Genomic DNA, 20,927 nt, shown 5'->3' with positions numbered 1-20,927 from the left:
GGATGTCACAAAAATCACCATTCTTGTTATTTTTATAGAGGTAAAAATAGCAGTAGGCACGCAGCAATTTTGTTGGGTTTCGGTTCACCTAGGAAGCAACTTCAAGAGAAAAGACGGGTCAGAGTTGCAGCTGTAAATTGAAGCAGAAGTAGGTGGTGTTAATTGAGATGTTTAGACGGAAGAGAGAAGGAAAATAATAATACATAGCTGCAGCAGTGAGGGTGTTACGGTGGTGATGAGTTTCACTATGGGGTGGCGGTTTTGAGGGTGGTTAACAAGGAACTGTAACAATGGCCACCAACGGTGGTTTGATTGATCTTTATCGAATAGAAAATAGAACGAGAGAAGACAAATAGCATTGATAGTTTGGTAGATTGCTTTGATGAAGGTGTTGACTGTTTAAATAGGTTTAGGGTGGCGATGGTGGTGTGAAGGTGATGAAGGTGATGGTTGATAGATTGTGATGGTGGTTTCGGTTTTCATGGTGGGGTGACTCGAAGGTTTGTAGGTTGGTGGTAGCGTTCAATGGTAATGAGGTAGTGACTGGTTCTGCCATGGTGTTTATGGAACATAGACATCGAATTGATTTTGGGTGTGGATTGATAATTCAGCGTAATAGCCTCCTTGTTGATGGAAATTTGATTGTGGTCTGCTATTTGAAACTAAATATAATTTGGTCCAAAGGTAGTGGTGGTGAGGTAGAAGAGGAGATGGTGATAAAGGTCTTGGTGAAGGTGGCTTAATGGTTGTTGTGGATTTCAATAAAGATGGTGAAGGTTGCATAATGCTTTGATAACGTTAATTTCATACACAAATCTTCAAACAAATTGTACGAGAAAGATGAATGAATGGTGATCGATGGGTTACGGCTTCAGTAACAGAAACAGCGGCAGTGATAGGCCAACAATAATGGTGATTGGTCAAAAACACCTAGTTTGGTTCATGCTCGAAAGAACAAAGAGATGAAGTGATTTGTTTAAATGGGTGGTGTTCACGAAAGTGGGTTATGGTAATGAGGGTTGTAGGGTGTTCAATAATGACGGTGATAAGGTTATGATTATGTCTTGGTGATATGTATTGGTGATCGATTTCAAAATAAAGTTAACAAACAAGTGGTGTTGTTGAGTTTATTAGTATGCATGCATATATATCTATCAAGTGGAAATCAGATACACTCGACAATTAAAAGTTGCCACAGTAATATTCCCATTCAAAAAGCAAATCACGGATTAACTAGTTCTTCAATTTGTATGGTGCATTTCAAAAAGTGGAAACAATCTGATTGTGATATGTAACAAACTCAAATGATTCATTGAATTATAAATTATATAATTAATATTAATATAAATTCATTATTAATAATAATTCTTTTAATGTTATTAATAATAATAAGAGAAATAATCATAATACAAATAACAATAATAATACAAATAACATGTATAATGATAATTATTAATAATAATGTTAATAATAACAATAATATTATTGATAAAGATAATAGCAATAATGATATTATTAATAATAACAATAATGATAAAAATACTAAGTTTAATAATAATGATAATAATAACTAATGATAATAATAATATTTATATAACAATTTATATGTATCAAATTTCATATCTATATATTATATTAAAATAATAGTAGTCATAATATTGATAATAATATTAATATCTATATATTTACATATATATACACGCATATACCTACATAATATACATGTACATACGTACGTATGCATGCATGCATGCATGTGTGTCTTTATCATTATTATGTACATAAAATCATAACTTTTATTTACTAAATATATTCTAGTTTATAAATCATAATACTTAATCAATTTTAACAATCTTAATCATACAACTTCATCCATATTCATTAATCCATATACTTTTATTCGTCATTACCTAATAATATTCATAACCTAGTTTCATGATCAACATCCATACTTAATCATAATCATATTCTTATAATCATTCTTATTCATTAATCATCTTTATATTCATATATACAAGTTCATATTAAATTACATAATACTTAAAGTAAATTAATTAATAAGTAACATCTTGTTAGGGTTTAGGGATACCTTAAGAGTTTATGACCAAGAAAAAGGTGGCGATGGAGACCCAAAACAGAAACTGATTTACAGCAGCTACACTCGATCAAATGGGCAAGCTTTTAGGCTGTTTTGTCACGCAGAAACAGAAGAAAAAAACGCAGCAACAACGCAGCAAGAGAAATCAACTTGGAGGCTGTTTTGATGGCGAATTGCAGCAGGAAACAAGGGCTGTTTGGATCACGATTTGCAGCAAGAAAGAAGCAAGAAGTAGCGACTATTTTGGGCAGTAACAGGTGGCGAAAGAGCTGTAAAAACACAGCTGGAGGTGGCGACAGGAGTGGGCTGCTACAGCAGCAAAAATTAGGCGATTGAAGGGCTGAATGGGTGGTGTTGGGCGGCAATGATGGCTGTAGATGGTGGTGAACAGGAGGCTGTAACAGCAGCAAAAACAGTGGCGGTTTAGGCTGCAAAAACACAGCAGGAGATGGTGGTTGATGGGCTGTTTTGGTCGATTAAAAGGATGGTGATGATTGTGGATTGCAAGTGTGGTTTGGAAGGGTTAAGGTGGTCGACTAAGGTGGGGTTTGGGGAGGTTTAAACTGCCGAATTCTAGCACAAGAGGGGAGAGTTCTTTCAAGTGAATTTTGTTGCAAGTTGTGAATGAGGTACATCAAGAGCTAATGGGTCCTTTTATAGAGTGGGGATTAGAATCCTAATCACATTAAAATTCTAAGGGATTACTTAGTGATCAAGGATTAGTGTTAAGATTAGATTAGGATTAGTAATTACATAGGGATCAAGTTTCATTTTTTTTTACACCTAGCCGATTTTTTTATAATTTATATACATGATTATTATTTATTTTTTTTATTCGGCTTTATTTATTTATTATCTACTTTATGTATTTTTTTTTATTAAAGTTGCTTTTAATTAAAATACATTTTCATTTAATCATTTTACCTTATTTGTCCATGTCTTTTATTAAATTTCATTTAGTTCTAATTAGTTTGATTTATAAATGTCACAAGGTATTACATATAGTGTATATGTAAAATATCACATAATGCATAAACTTTAATTTGACAGAGAATGTTGATCAAAAATTACTATTTAATCGACGTGTTGTCAAGTATAGTTTACGAGCACAAAAATTCTAAACAGTAAAATAGTAGACACAGAAATGGAATAATGAGGGTCGTCATAGTACCTCCTAATTAATAAAAACTTCATCCCGAAGTTTTAGGTAGACTTCTCGGTTGCATCTGCGGTTGAGAAGAGATGGGGATATTTCTGCTTCATCTGGTCTTAACGTTCCCAGGTGTACTCGGGGCCTCTCCGTGAATTCCAACGGATCTTAACAATTGGAATAGTGCTTTGTTTCAAGCCTTTAACCTCACGATCCATAACCTCTATTGGTTCTTCAACGGAATGCATTTAATCATCAATGCGGATATCATCCAATGGAATAACAAGTGTGTTATCAGCAAGACACTTTTTAAGATGCGGATATCATCCAGTGGAATAACAAGTGTGTCATCAGCAAGACACTTTTTAAGATTCGAGATGTGAAATGTATGAACTTTAATTAACAGAAACTGTTGACTAAAAATTACCATTCGGTCAACGTTTTGTTAAAGCAAAGTTTACACTTAATTACAGTGGGGATCTACATTTTCGTCCGTATGAGGCCTCCAATAAAACTTCTTCACATCGTGATACATTTTACTAGAGCCTGTGTGAATAGAACATCTAGTCTTATGTACTTCATCCAAGACCAGTTCTCGAAAATTTCTGAATAGTGGTGATTCTTATAGGATCGACATGTATTCCTTCACTATCAACTACATGCCCAAGAAATTGTACGTTTCGCAGTCAAAATTCACATTTGAAAAAAACTTGGCATACAGTTGTTCCTTCTTTAAGAGCTCTAGAATCAATTGCAGATGTTGCTCATGCTCTTTCTCGCTCTTGGAATAGATTAAGATGTCATCAATGAAAATGATGACGAATTTATCAAGATAAGATTTGCATACACGGTTCATAAGATCCATGAATACAGCAGGAGCATTGGTTAAACCAAAAGGCATGGCGAGAAACTCATAGTGTTCATAACGAGTTTGGAAAGTAGTCTTAGAAACATCAGCTTTCTTGACTCTCAATTGATGATAACCTGACCTAAGATCAATCTTCGAATAGATACTTGACCCTTGCAGTTGGTCAAACAGGTCATCAATACGCGGGAGTGGATAACGATTCTTGATGGTTAGTTTGTTGAGTTCACGGTAATCAATACACGTTCTCAACGTGCCATCTTTCTTCTTGATAAAAAGAACGGGTGCTCCCCATGGAGACGAGCTAGGACGAATGAAACCTTTCTTCAAAAGTTCTTGGAGTTGGTTGGATAATTCCTTCAGTTCGGATGGAGCTAAGCGGTATGGTGCCTTTGCAATAGGTGCAGCACCGGGCGTGGATAATTTAAAAGTGAAAGATAATATAATATATAAGGTTGATATTTTTAGTTGACAATATAGAGATAAGGAGTAGGTAATGGTACACAATGGTCCTAAGGTTGATCATACCTTGTTTCCATCATGATCCATTAGAATTTCTGCATGACTTATCATAATATAACTACGTTGATCAGACGTCATTATATTATACTAAGTCATACTTTTATCACTCCATAAAGTTACTACTATGTCATCTAGTCAATATTCATCTTCTTCGAGGTGAATGATTCAATGGAAAATGAAAGAAAGGAAAATAACATCATTCATTCATTTAAAAGAAAATAACCAGAGTATTACAGAAACTTAACGAAATCTTCCAAAATATAGAAGTACTAAATAGTAACATAAAGAACACTATGAGAAATTTAAATGACTCTTGTAGTTGCCAAAAACTCTTCATTATGCCTCTTCATCCTTCTTCCTCATCATCCTGAGCTTCCTCGGCAGTCATCACAAACGCTAGGCTTTTAGCGTTTCCCGTGTTATCCTTTTTCTTTGGACACTGGTTGCGAAAATGCCCTCTTTCACCACAGTCGTAGCATGAAGAAACGATTGCGTTGGCTTTTGTTGTAGGTGTATGAGTTGAAGGAACTGCAACCCTACAATTCTTGGCTATATGACCAATCTTCTTACACTTGGTGCACTCAGCCTTGCACCACCCAGAATGGTGTTTCTCACAACACTTACAATAAGGTTGTTTCCCAGAATAACCTCCTCTTGAATTTTCGACAACTTTCTTATTTGAACCTTGGTTTTGATTCCTGAGTAGGCTCAAATTTCCTTTTGCCTTCACTAGTCTTAGCCTCGGCTTGTTTATTTGCCGCGACCTTTCTCCTTTTAGCCATCATGAGATTTTAGGCCATCAGTATCACTCTGTAACGACCCGACTTTTTCGACTTATATTTTTGTGCTCCATACTTTCACGAATCTGCGTATATGTGTGTACTGAGCTAGTTTATGCTCTGAGATCTTTATTCATGATTAATTACTTTCGTTGATACCTTACACTGTGCTATTAAGTGTTTAATCACTTAACTTGATCCTCGAATGCTTTTACGACCGTTAGTGTCACTTGACGTTTAGAACGAGCTATGTTTTGGTACACGTTTAACTTTTGTCGTAATTGGAATATTACGACTACGTAATACTAATTGTTATTTCCTAATAACAATTACTTGGGTTTTTGGTTGCTTAATTACACTTAATAATTTACTTATGCTCACTAGTTAGTCTTGTTGGACTTTCTACCTTGTTGGACTTTAGCCCACCATACTCTAGCTGTTGGACTGTTTAATTAGCCCAATTTTAATAAGTTTATGACCCATATAAATGTAAGACAAAAACCCATTTATTAGAGGGAACATACTAGCATTTTTGTTAACCATAATCACAATTGTTGCAAAGAATCTCAACATAAGCACCAACTTTAGACCACCATTAACCAAAAAGCAAAAGTTGTCCCCCCCTTGTCCCCCTTGAAACCTACGGCCAAAGGGCCTCCCCACCACCCCATCTCTCTATAAATACCAAGCAAATCTCACCCATTTTACACTTAATCTCATTCACATTTTACACACACTTACTCTCTAATTCTCTCTCTAGTCTTTCTCACTCTAAAAAGTGTAAGTTTTAAATTTCTTCTTCTTCTTCTTCTCTTCTCATTGTCAACATCATCATCATCATGCAAGGATCTAGCTTTTTAGCTTTTTGATCTTGTTATATCTTGTAGATTCAAACTTTGGTTTGAATCCTTCAAGAACATGAAAGATTCAAGCTTTCTAGCTTTGAATTTCCATTACTTTGTTGGATCTAGGTTTTCTAGCTTATGATTCTTTAATTTTATTAAAAAGATCAAAACTTGTGTTTATGATCTTCATGTAGCTTGAAGATCTAGCCTTTTGCTTTAAGGATCTTCAAGAACATTAAAGATCCAAGCTTTTCAGCTTAGGGTTTCATTATTTTGTTAAATATCTTAGCTTTTTAGCTTATGGTCTCATTACTTTCATTAGATCTTAGCTCTTTAGCTTATGGTCTCATTAATCTTGTAAAGATCCAAGCTTTCTAGCTTAGGGTTTTCTTAATACTTGAGATCTAAGTTATCATTATAGATCTCACTTACTTGGAACCTTTTTGTGTTTTTTGTGATGATAAAGATCAAGTCTTCATCATCTCATATGATGAAGATGCATAAACTTGTGTAAAAAGGACAAAGGTTGAAGCTTTATTGGGTTTATGCAATAAAGAGGCAACCTTGATGTTCAAAACTTGTAGAATGTTAGCTTTTACTCTTAGTTGTGTGTTAATGGTTGAAACTTGGTCAAAGTGATGCTAAAACATCAAAAAGTTGTACACTTGAAGCTTACACGCATCAAGGATGAGAACCGTGATGAGCATCAAGCACCAAGAAACCCACCGGAGCACTTGTTTGCTGTTTTTCGGGATCTGATCAGGTTCCTAAGACTTCTGGAAAATTGATTTTCAGATAGTTCGTTTCGAGTAGATGACTTTTCGTTTAGGCCTCGCCTAAATCCGATATACGGTTTAGGATTTATAGCCTTCCGAAAGTCACTACGCCGTTATAACGACGCGTTGAAAATTCTGACCTACTCGCGCTTGAACCGTCACCACGGTCAAACGACATCGAGTTAGGTTCTAAAAATTGGACAGCGGTTAGAGGACTCACATACGGAGCCTTGGCCACTGACCATGTGTCTTTTTGTTTTGTATAGAGTCATAGCATCTGTTCGAAGTCAGCCTTTTATTTTGATCTCTATTCTTGTTGAAAACTTACTTATTCTTTTACGTATGATGATAATGATGATGATGATGACGATACTTAAGACTTAATTTATTCACTCATAAACTTTTGGGGACAATATACTGACTTAGTGATCTTTGACTTAGGTTGACGACCTTTCGGACCGACTTACTACTTGCATACTTTTCATATCGACTTTTCCGCACATTCACTGTGAGTTATAGCTTCCCTTTTTACTTTAACTATTTTTGGGACTGAGAATACATGCTCTTTTTATGTTTTACATACTAGACATGAGTACTTAAACTTTATATATGTGTGGGTGATATAACGGCACAAAGATTCCCCTTAGCACGGTAACGTTTAATCATTGGTTTTTGAACCGGTGAACGCGAATATTAGATATGGATCCATAGGGTTTGACATCCCCACTCGGGCTAGTCGCGCTAGCATTTAACGGGTGTTTGATACTTCGAGAACATACGCACTCGCCAAGTGTACTTTTAGGAGGTGATATTTACTTTACGTTAAGTTAGTTCACGGATAAGCATATACTTTATCATACGGATTTGAGATACTGTTTTGAATACGAAATCTCGTGGTCTACATTACATTACTAATTACAAATAAACTATAGCTCACCAACATTCGTGTTGACTTTTTAAGCATGTATTTCTCAGGTGCTTAGACGTTGTTGCTTCCGCTGTTAGACTTGCTGTTACAGACTCGCTGTGTTAGACATCCGCTGCATTACTTAGAGATATCTCAATCATGGAACTTTTACTTTGCATTCACAACTTATGTTACATTTTAACAATGACTTTGTAATGACCTTTGTGTCACGTACTTATGTTAATGCTTTCTATTCGTAGAAGTACGTTATCTTTGTAAAACATTTGATGTTGGCAAAGACGTCACCTTTTCATGAATGCAAAACTTGTTTTAAAACAGCATGTAGTATTGTACCGTGTAATGGACCTTTTGTTGATGATCCGTACACGTTGATTTTGTACGGGGCGTCACATTTGGTATCAGAGAATTGGTTGTAGGAAATTAGGTTGCATTAGTGCGTCTTGACCGAGTCAAGTAGGATTCACTAATAGGACTAATGTACAACTTGCTCGTTTACGTATTTCTGCGAAACTGCTGCATGCTACTGCTTACTTTTACTGCTAGGTGAACTTGCTGTACGCTATTGCTTATTCTCGCTACCGCATGCTACTATCTGCTTTTGCATGATACTTCTATTTAATACTGTTATAATTGCCATGCTATGTACTGTTGTAGACGATCTAGGCTGCTGTAGTTATTATGCCTGATTACGTGCTTGCTTCATGTCTGCTATTCGCTATACCGACTTGGAAAATTTATCTTTCCTCATTCAGATATTTTTCTGAACCCTTTTCCCACTCGTCTAACCTTGAGGACCAGTATTGTAATCCACCTGTTACTACCGTTCCAACGTTCCAGAGATCGAAACATTACTTCACGCAATTAAAAACTAGGAGGAGTACCCCTCGGATTACACGCCCACTAAAGTTGATCCTCGGAGGAGAAGATATGTGAGGACTTGTCGGAGTAACCGCACCGCGAGCTCACCCTAATTAGCCACGTACAACGTATGAACAGTAGAAGGATGTTCAGTTTCCGCGAGGTGACCCGTATCCCGTACGATTTCATGACCGACACTTATCTCTTTCAATCTTCACCATTACTCGACGATCTAACGACACTTCTGGACTTAGGTCCCTAACACTCTTAGGCATTGGAGAAGTCGAGAAGGCATCTCCTTTCACAAGGTCAGAGTCTTTTCCACTGATGCTCAGCCATACCCAAGAACTTGGGAGTCGCCTCAAGACCTATCGTATTACTACTTGCTACACGTACAACTCGATACGAGACCCAGATTTAATTTCTAGAAAGGAACTTAACGACATTACCTGAACCCGAACATTTTGAAGAAATTTCGGCACATTTAGGCATTGATGCATGACCTACGGAACCTACGCTCCCACACCGAGAAACCGTGAGATTTATTTATGTAGATTTTGTTTTGAGATAGCATAGATAAAGCACCGTCAGATGAAATTGAGTAGAACTGGAAGTGATCACGTTACATTGACCATATGGAGTGACATTGGAATGAACGTACGATTTAGTACAATATAATGACACCAGGCCAGCGTGATTATATTGAAGTGAATCATGCAGAAGTCCCAATGTTACTATATAAGGAATATGAAGTGATTCAAAGAAAACTTTGGTAGGAACCACTTGAGTTTACGCATTATGATCTGTTAGAGGTAGGGAAATAATAACCATTTAGCCCAGATACTGTACAAGAAGGGCCTTGATTGCAGAATTGATAACCCGAAAATTTGTTATGGATATAGACACCCTGGATACTTAAGGAAATAGTTCTCAAATAGGAAAAACTTTGGACTTACTTGCGGTAGTGCAATCGTTATCTCAGCAATGGATCCTGATTATAGTTAGGGTACGATTCATCACAACGTTTTACTGTCTCGAAGTTGTTTAATACTAGAGTAATAGAAATCTTATATCTAAGAACCTTAGTGTTATGACTAATAAGCCATTAACAACCATGAGAGTTAAGTATTCTATAGGACAAGCTAATGGTAAGCTGGCAGAAATAGAGGAATAATTTAAGGTAGTACCTTAAAATTAATAGGTGGGTCATTTGGAGATGACCTCACGTCAACAAAACTTGGAAGTTTTAAAGTAGTAGTTGGAAAGGATTAGTTACCTATGCACAAACTGATGTTATTTGAGAAGATTGATAGAATTTTTCACGGTAGTATAATAAGATTTGGTTGGAATGAACCTTAAGATAACCTAACACCCATCAATTTGGGAAGCTTGATGTAATAGTTGGAATGGACTTTAGGATTAACCTAATACTCATCAAGTTAGGAAGCTTTGATGTAATAGTTGCAATGGACCGACTTTCAAGGATGAAAGCGAAAGTTATTTATAGTGCGAAGATTGTTCGTATACCTCGCGAGAATGATGAGCCATTAATATAGTGTGAAGATTGTCACGTACTTATGTTAATGCTTTCTATTCGTAGAAGCACACTATCTTTGTAAAACGTTATCTTTCCATGAATGCAAACTTGTTTTAAAACAGCATATAGTATTGTAACCGTTTAATGGACCTGTTGTTGATGATCCGTACACGTTAATTTTGTACGGGGCATCACAGTGTTACATATACATAAGTGTAAAGATGGTATATATATATATATATATATATATATATATATATATATATATATATATATATATATATATATATACATACATATATACATATAACTACTTATCAACTTTTTGCAATTTCTTATAATATATACATGATACATATACACATGCTCATACAGATACATACTATATTACTTTGTTTTTATGTTTTACTATCTTCATATACTTACACATACACACACTCATACATAAACACACACGTACATATACATACATGCATACACATACATATATACGCATATATATATACGCATATATATATATATATATATATTTACATATATATACACGCATATACCTACATAATATACATGTACATACGTACGTATGCATGCATGCATGCATGCATGTGTGTCTTTATCATTATTATGTACATAAAATCATAACTTTTATTTACTAAATATATTCTAGTTTATAAATCATAATACTTAATCAATTTTAACAATCTTAATCATACAACTTCATCCATATTCTTTAATCCATATACTTTTATTCGTCATTACCTAATAATATTCATAACCTATTTTCATGATCAACATCCATACTTAATCATAATCATATTCTTATAATCATTTAATCATATTCATTATCATCTTTATATTCATATATACAAGTTCATATTAAATTACATAATACTTAAAGTAAATTAATTAATAAGTAACATCTAGTTAGGATTTAGGGATACCTTAAGAGTTTATGACCAAGAAAAAGGTGGCGATGAAGACCCAAAACAGAAACTGATTTACAGCAGCTACACTCGATCAAACGGGCAAGCTTTTGTGCTGTTTTGTCACGCAGAAACAGAAGAAAAAAATGCAGCAACAACGCAGCAAGAGAAATTGACTTCGAGGCTGTTTTGATGGCGAATTGCAGCAGGAAACAAGGGCTGTTTGGATCACGATTTGCAGCAAGAAAGTAGCAAGAAGTAGCGACTGTTTTGGGCTGTAACAGGTGGCGAAAGAGCTGCAAAAACACAGCCGGAGGTGGCGACAGGAGTGGGCTGCTACAGCAACAAAAATTAGGCGATTGAAGGGCTGAATGGGTGGTGTTGGGCTGCAACGATTGCTGTAGATGGTGGTGAACAGGAGGCTGTAACAGCAGCAAAAACAGTGGCGGTTTAGGCTGCAAAAACGCAGCAGGAGATGGTGGTTGATGGGTTGTTTTGGTCGATTAAAAGGATGGTGATGATTGTGGTTTGCAGGTGTGGTTTGGAAGGGCTGAGGTGGTCGACTAAGGTGGGGTTTGGGGAGGTTTAAACTGCCGAATTCTAGCACAAGAGGGGAGAGTTCTTTCAAGTGAATTTTGTTGCAAGTTGTGAATGAGGTACATCAAGAGCTAATGGATCCTTTTATAGAGTGGGGATTAGAATCCTAATCACATTAAAATTCTAAGGGATTACTTGGTGATCAAGGATTAGTGTTAGGATTAGATTAGGATTAGTAATTACTTAGGGATCAAGTTTTTTTTTTTTTAACACCTAGCCGATTTTTTTATAATTTATATACATGATTATTATTTTTTTTATTCGGCTTTATTTATTTATTATCTACTTTATGTATTTTTTTTTATTAAAGTTGCTTTTAATTAAAATACATTTTCATTTAATCATTTGACCTTATTTGTCCATGTCTTTTATTAAATTTCATTTAGTTCTAACTAGCTTACGAACCCTCGCTTCGCGGCGGGGGTTCGGTTTTCAATTTATTTTATTGCGTTTAGTTTTAAAAATTATTTCGTGGTTAACGATGATGTCGTTGAAGCGCAACTCGAGTCGAACTAAAATGTATAATCCGTGAAAGATTTAAATGTTATTTTAAATTAACAATATATGTTCATCTCCGTGTTTCGCTATAAAATTGTCGGCTTTTAAAAATTTAACGCAAAATCAACGTGTATGAAAGGTACCTCAAATATTTAGCATTTTTTAAAAAGTGTTCGTTTTGCGTATAATTAGTGACATTGTGTTCCTAAAATTATTTCGAGTTTAACGATGGTGCCGGAAAAATTTAACTCGTTGCGAGCGAGAAGATACAACCCGTTAAATATTTGGGTGGAGTTTATTTAAGATTTTTTTATGAAAATAGGTGTTTGGCACTTTACCCCTGTGTGGGGGGTCGATTTTAATTTTTGGAAATAGTGTGGGATTTTTTTAGAAAATTTTAAAAAGATGGGAAAAGAGGTAAAAAAAAAGGTGAAAGGACGAAAATGCCTCTGATACTATTCATAAGTGTTGTCTAATATTTAATATGATAATTAGTTTGATTTATAAATGTCACATATAAGGTATTACATATTGTTTATATATAAAATATCACATAATGCATAAACTTTAATTTGACAGAGAATGTTGATCAAAAATTACTATTTAATCGACGTTGTCAAATATAGTTTACGAGCACAAAAATTCTAAACAGTAAAATAGTAGAAACATAAATGGAAAAATGAGGGTCGTCATAAAGGCTCATGAAATGAACAGGTAACAAGAAGGAAGCGAGTGAAAGTCTAGCCCCTGACCTCCCACGTGAGAAGTAAGGTCACTACCACCACGCCAACTCCTTCAAACTTTCGATTGTTGTTATTTATATGTAATTTGACTTGGATGTCATCTATATAAACTACCACACGGCGTCCATACAAGGAATGCCAAAAAATTACATACAAGTAACAAGATTAGAAAGTTTGATACACACACTAGAATTCCGCATGTAGTATGGTACAATTGTGTACTTAACCCAAATGTGAATCTGATTTATGTAAATCCTTTTATTATATAAATCAGAATCAAAGAAAGTATTTTGTTTCTCTTATAAGATTAGATGGAAATGGAAATGGAAATGGAAATGGAACAAGATAATCTAGGATGGGTCCAACTCCATGTGCTTGCTTTTGAGGATTTGGACATCACATACTTTAAACAAGTCTAGTGCTATTGGTTTTAATAATTACATAAAGACACTTGTAAGGATTATGATACATAAAGATAATCTGCTTTTATATTACATGCAGTATCAGTCATAATACTGCAAGCTGTATGATTGTCATATAAAATACAAATGCACCCCTGGATGGGTGTTGACATCACGTTCGACCCTCCGTCAGTGACTCCTGGCCACCGTTAAAAAAATATATAAAAGGCAAATGTTTATTATAAAATATATGATTTTTTCTAATGACAACTATCAGGGTTGTCATTAACAAGCATAAAAGTGTAATACAATTTAATAATTGTCACTTTAAAGTTAATATATAATCGCGATGTACAACACTTTTGGCAAGTTAATGACGGATTAAGAATCCTACTCCGTATAATAGAACAGTAATATTAATTAATATAATAGTTAATAATATAAAGTATAAAGGGGGTATGTATTTGTACAAAATTAGTTATCTTCATCCAACTGTAAAGGCTTGAAGTACTTTCCATCTATGAGATAAGTACCAACCATCAAACGAACTGCCCACACATCCTTGGGCTTTCTTGACATAATCCTGCACATACAGCGGTCTAAATCAAAATAAAATGTTCGCTGAATGTATTTTTCTTTTTATATTGGTACATCTTTCGTTTGTAACATAAGGATTACAATGCACGTGTAACAGCAGTGTGGTGCAATCGTATTATTTTAACATTGTACATCATGCAGTCGTAACATTTTTTTTCCTTTTTATTATTTAACCATCCCAAGGTAGCCAAGTGGTTGGGGGCCTAACATCATTGCATGAGGTCTCAGGTTCGAATCTTGCGGTGGTCAAGGGAGGGTTGGAAACTATTAGACACTAACTGAAATGATGACAGAATATTTTAATTATAGAATTGTATAGGCATAGATTAAGGATGTATTTGTGGCAAGTCAAATGTACAGCCATATGATCTGCTAATCAAACATAGGACCATTCTGTAATATTTATACCCGTATGTATCAATGAGAAAAGGCGAAGAATTGTCTCCTAATATTACCTCACTTACGGTTTCCCCTTTTCATATTATGCATAGCGATGTGTGGACCATACCAATAACATCTTTTGCAGGTCACCGATACTATGTTTTATTCTTGGATGATTTCTCGAATTTTTTATGGACCTTTCCATTAGGTCAAAAATCTCAAGTCTTTAATACCTTCCTTCCTCTTAATAATTTTATACTAACTCAATTCTCTACTAATATCAAATCTTTTCAGACAATGGACGAGAGTATAACAACTCATCTTTTCTTTCTTTTTGTCAACAACACGGGATGGCTTTCGCTTTTCATGCCCTCATACATTTTCACAAAACGGCCGAGCCGAACGAAAAATACGTGCATTAATAACATCGTCCGTACTCTTCTAGATTACTCATCCGTCCCGTCCCATTTTTGGCATCATGCTTTAGCAATCGCTACTTACATAATATTTTACCAAGTAAACTTTTCAACAATAAATCACCACATATTCTCTACCAACGCCAACCCAAATATAGCCATCTCCGCACCTTAGGGTGCTTATGCTATCCCCTACTCCCATACACCACCATAAACAAACTACAACCTAGATCAACAACTCGCGTTTTCTTAGGATACTTATCCTTTCACAGTGGTTACACATGTTATGATCTGAAAACAAAAAAAAACAAAAAATAATCACCTCTCGTCATGTAATATTTGATGAAACCAAATTTCCATTTGCATCTACCATGACTACTGATCCTCTTATTCATTTCTACATAATAAAACTACTTACAAAATCATTTATCTCACAATTCACCTCACTCAGATTCATTGTCCACACCAACACCTACTAGTCCAAACTAACAATACCAACCCTCGGCCCATCAGACACCATCTCCGGCCCAACATCACTCTCCCTCTACGGCCCAATCCATTCCAACACAACAACACCCCCCATCTAATACTACATCCCCTTCGGCCCAACATCCAATGGACTCTTTTCTACCCAAACGGGTCTTTCATCCCCCACGGCCCAACAGTCTAATACCCATTGTACTCCTTCTCAAACTCAGCTCCCCAACGTACCATGCAATGATGCAAACATGTTCCATGGCAGGAGAGTGTAGGTTGTCGTTTAAAGTACCTCGTACGGGACCATGCAAACACTAACACGATTATGACAGAATATTTTAATTTTAGAAACTATTGTATAGCATAGATTAAGGATGTATTACAGCCATATGATCCCATATGATCTGATAACCAAATATAGGACCATTCTGTAATATTTATACCCCTATTATCTCCTAATAGAAACAGCCATGGAGTATTCCTGATGGGTTGCAGCTGCGTACAGTAGAGTATGAGGTTGGATTACTCGCCCTCCCGGGTAACCCGAATAGTGAGAACCTTACAACTAAACCATCAAAAAAGTACTCAATTTAACCTAAAGTCCTAAACTATCCAAACACATCCAAGAAATCATACTATATGTAACAATTAAACTATGACAAATTGCTAAAAGCGATCTATATACTTATTTGGTAAAATCTGAGGAGATTGTACTTATTTGGTAAATTTTTATTTGGTAAAATCCTTTTTCGAATAAAAAGAGATTGTACCTGCCAACATCACCGGCTTTGACTAAACCAGAATTAACTCTGAGACAAGGAACAGAAGCTGCAGTTTTCAACATCTGAGGAGCTTCGACTATGATAACCGGTGACCCTATTTGCAGTGAAATAGATGTTTTTGGTGTGAGCCCGGTGTCAACTGGTGGCTCTTTTGATTCAGACACAACTCTACTAACAAAACTCTTATTATATCGGATGCCCGTCTGCTAATTAAAAAAAATATATATATATAGAACATATTAAAAATAAAACTATCAGGTACTTGCTCAAGTTAAGTTATGCACTCAGCTATATATCAAAACTTCTTTAACATAAAAAGAGTTTACTACAGTACCAAATATTTCCTTCTAGATTCTTATGACAAGATAGCATGAATCTTACACAACATTGATTAAGATCTTCAAGTTAAAGAAACAAAATTTTATCATTGTACAAGTGTTAAAATGAAAATGTAGACACTGATGCAGAATACTAGAATGACAAGAAAACGAATAACTTAGGACATGAATGTTCACTAACCTTAAGCATAATTAGCCCCATCTGTTAGTCGGCAATGGCTATACTACGTGTGGCAATTTGGGTTGGGCCAGGTTGGTGGGTTCGGTTTGGTCGGTAAATTAGTAAACCCGAAAACAGCATGATTAGTAAGTTGGTTGAGTAACTCAATCCATCGTGTAACCTGCTAAACTGGACACGGCCCAAGTAACCCGTTTATGTCAACATATTGCCTTGTCAATTTGGGTTATCAGGTCAGTTTTGGGTCAAATGAGTCAAATGCGACGATTTGTTATAAACCAATAGCTGATCGTTGATAATTAAGAAAAAAAAGCTCATAAAGTCTCAAAAACTATCCAAATGCCATGCTAAAACATCATTAATTCGAATTCTACCAAAATATACTAAGTATCAAACACGTCCTGACTCCTGATCGAGTTCAAGAATGCAACCACATTATACAAAAGATTCTTCCATTAATATCATCTTTGATTCTTTAACATAGAAAACCTATAGTAAATGTATATGGCTGAATCCAAATGAATATGACCCAGAAAATGTACCACTATACTTTTTAGCATACCCGTACTCCCCAGACACCATACCAATAGAGCTTACACCCAGTTGCGGAACTTGAACTCAAAGACGGATGGGGCGGATGCGAAAATTTAATAAATTTTTCATTTTCAGCGGGGGTAAACACTAATAAAAACCTTATTTTTTAGTATAAAAATTTTATCCGTTAAATCCAGGTGGGGTGGATACCCTTTAGGTTACTCTAAACTCTGCCCCTGCTTACACCAAAATTATACGTTGCTCGGGCCCTACGTTTTCAGCATCTCTTCTATCTACAGTTATATTGTATATATTTATGTAATTATGTTAGTTATTAAAATAGAAATACACAAATCTTTAACTATTAGGCAATTTTTTCCAAGACCAAATAATGAAGTTATTACTAATTATTACTAACAGCATGCAACTTCAAAATGTTTACACCACAATCTCCAACTTCAACACTTTAAACATCAATAATAAGTAAATTATCATCAAACTAATTGGTTAAATTTACAGACATATTTTGGATATGCTTGGCAACAAATAACTATAAACTATACCATATCATAATCATAACTCAAAATAAAATAAAATAAAAATCTAATAATTATGGAAAAAAAGAGCCTTGTTGTAAAGTGTGATTGCAGGTAGAGGGACAAACATTTCATCAATTGCAATCAATTCAACACAATCAATTATGAATATAATATTAAGCAAACAAAATTTAACAGAGTAATTCAATAATGATCACCTTTTTGATGTTGGAAAATGAAATTGAGGAGATGTTGTTGAAAGGAAGACGTTTTTGGGCAGTAGAGTAAGGTGAAAATAGAGTATTTGTAAGTGAATTGTGAAGAGGAGATGCCATTTATTTTACTAAAATTGATTTATTGTGTTACAAGGTTTTTCGCTATTTCTGTTGGGGATATGATTTTTGGGGCATAATGGAGGAACTTGAGCGGTTAGCTGAACTTCGGGTTATATTTTGCTTTTGAGTCCTTCGTCTTTTGCTAAATTCTATATCTAACACTTAAAGAATTACTTTGTTGGGCTTAAGAAGAAAAATCTACACTACATGGTATTAACGTAAGATGCCTGATTGTATCCTCATGTTATTACTAGGCTTTTTGGCCCAACCAAATTACGATAAAACAAACTTTTTGACTTATTTATAAGCGGGCCTTCCAGTCCAACTAGATTATGGAATACTTTGGATGTACATTATTGACTCCTTAGCCTTACACACTTCCAATAATAATTTGTCAACCAGAGAAGTTTGATCCTAACTAGTTTTATCTTAATTATTTCTACTTTCTTCTAAAAAATATGGCCTCTTTTTGGACCTAATCATGTATACAATGGTTATTTAGTTAATAAAATATATGCTTAAAGAAAAATCATACTTCCAATAAACGTCCACTTTTAATAGTTTTATCCCTGTAAATGAACCTAAAGATCAAGAATTTGTCATGCTTGTTAGATTCACAAGGTAATATAGCAATATTGGCAAAATTGCACTAGATGTTTCTTCATTCATTAACAGAATAGGCCACATAAATAGCCAAGTACACGACAGTATCAAACTACCACATTCACCAATGTTTTCCTAAAACAGATGAAGACTATATAACAAACCCTACGATTCAATCTTAATAATAAACTGACTGCAGAAATACAAAACAAACAGTTGAACATAAGCCCACTTATTTAACTAGCCCATGACATAAAAATAAAGACTTATTCACATTTATATCATTGTTATAAAATATCTAGATTGTGTTATAAAATATCTAGATTGGATGTTAATTTTATTATTATTATATTTCTTGCATAGTAATATTTTATACTATAAATAGACATGTATGGTAACCATTTAAGGTGTACCATTTGTAGTGACCCGAACTTTTCCATGTTTATATATATTAATTGAGATTGATATTTACATGATTAAATGTTTCCAACATGTTAAGCAATCAAACTTGTTAAGACTTGATTAATTGAAATATGTTTCATATAGACAATTGACCACCCAAGTTGATCGGTGATTCACGAACGTTAAAACTTGTAAAAACTATATGATGACATATATATGGATATATATATATAGTTAACATGATACTATGATAAGAAAACATATCATAAAGTATATTAACAATGAACTACATATGTAAAAACAAGACTACTAACTTAATGATTTTTAAACGAGACATATATGTAACGATTATCGTTGTAAAGACATTTAATGTATATATATCATATTAAGAGATATTCATACATGATAATATCATGATAATATAATAATTTAAAATCTCATTTGATATTATAAACATTGGGTTAACAACATTTAACAAGATCGTTAACCTAAAGGTTTCAAAACAACACTTACATGTAACGACTAACGATGACTTAACGACTCAGTTAAAATGTATATACATGTAGTGTTTTAATATGTATTTATACACTTTTGAAAGACTTCAATACACTTATCAAAATACTTCTACTTAACAAAAATGCTTACAATTACATCCTCGTTCAGTTTCATCAACAATTCTACTCGTATGCACCCGTATTCGTACTCGTACAATACACAGCTTTTAGATGTATGTACTATTGGTATATACACTCCAATGATCAGCTCTTAGCAGCCCATGTGAGTCACCTAACACATGTGGGAACCATCATTTGGCAACTAGCATGAAATATCTCATAAAATTACAAAAATATGAGTAATCATTCATGACTTATTTACATGAAAACAAAATTACATATCCTTTATATCTAATCCATACACCAACGACCAAAAACACCTACAAACACTTTCATTCTTCAATTTTCTTCATCTAATTGATCTCTCTCAAGTTCTATCTTCAAGTTCTAAGTGTTCTTCATAAATTCCAAAAGTTCTAGTTTCATAAAATCAAGAATACTTTCAAGTTTGCTAGCTCACTTCCAATCTTGTAAGGTGATCATCCAACCTCAAGAAATCTTTGTTTCTTACAGTAGGTTATCATTCTAATACAAGGTAATAATCATATTCAAACTTTGGTTCAATTTCTATAACTATAACAATCTTATTTCAAGTGATGATCTTACTTGAACTTGTTTTCGTGTCATGATTCTGCTTCAAGAACTTCGAGCCATCCAAGGATCCATTGAAGCTAGATCCATTTTTCTCTTTTCCAGTAGGTTTATCCAAGGAAATTAAGGTAGTAATGATGTTCATAACATCATTCGATTCATACATATAAAGCTATCTTATTCGAAGGTTTAAACTTGTAATCACTAGAACATAGTTTAGTTAATTCTAAACTTGTTCGCAAACAAAAGTTAATCCTTCTAACTTGACTTTTAAAATCAACTAAACACATGTTCTATATCTATATGATATGCTAACTTAATGATTTAAAACCTGGAAACACGAAAAACACCGTAAAACCGGATTTACGCCGTCGTAGTAACACCGCGGGCTGTTTTGGGTTAGTTAATTAAAAACTATGATAAACTTTGATTTAAAAGTTGTTATTCTGAGAAAATGATTTTTATTATGAACATGAAACTATATCCAAAAATTATGGTTAAACTCAAAGTGGAAGTATGTTTTCTAAAATGGTCATCTAGACGTCGTTCTTTCGACTGAAATGACTATCTTTACAAAAATGACTTGTAACTTATTTTTCCGACTATAAACCTATACTTTTTCT

The 20,927-nt window shown here is 34.3% G+C and overlaps 1 protein-coding gene across 2 annotated transcripts; it reads right to left on the bottom strand.

Moving 5' to 3' along the window:
* Nucleotides 1-13,828: 13,828 nt before the first annotated feature.
* LOC139892296 (protein CHLORORESPIRATORY REDUCTION 42, chloroplastic) lies at nt 13,829-18,180 on the bottom strand. 2 transcript variants are annotated; one of them, XM_071875353.1, is made up of 3 exons: nt 17,978-18,180; nt 16,162-16,379; nt 13,829-14,103 (listed from the first exon to the last, which is right to left on the bottom strand). In XM_071875353.1, exons 1-3 carry the CDS (start codon nt 18,092-18,094, stop codon nt 13,995-13,997), a joined length of 444 nt encoding a protein of 147 aa, XP_071731454.1. In that variant the 5' UTR covers nt 18,095-18,180; the 3' UTR covers nt 13,829-13,994. The 2 variants fall into 2 exon arrangements, with proteins under 2 accessions (XP_071731454.1, XP_071731455.1); XM_071875354.1 differs by having other exon boundaries at nt 16,162-16,376; nt 17,978-18,179.
* Nucleotides 18,181-20,927: the final 2,747 nt, after the last annotated feature.

Source organism: Rutidosis leptorrhynchoides, chromosome 2 (assembly GCF_046630445.1).
Source record: "Rutidosis leptorrhynchoides isolate AG116_Rl617_1_P2 chromosome 2, CSIRO_AGI_Rlap_v1, whole genome shotgun sequence".
In the NCBI taxonomy this organism is placed as follows: domain Eukaryota; kingdom Viridiplantae; phylum Streptophyta; class Magnoliopsida; order Asterales; family Asteraceae; genus Rutidosis; species Rutidosis leptorrhynchoides.
This window is presented reverse-complemented; position numbering and strand designations above follow the sequence as displayed.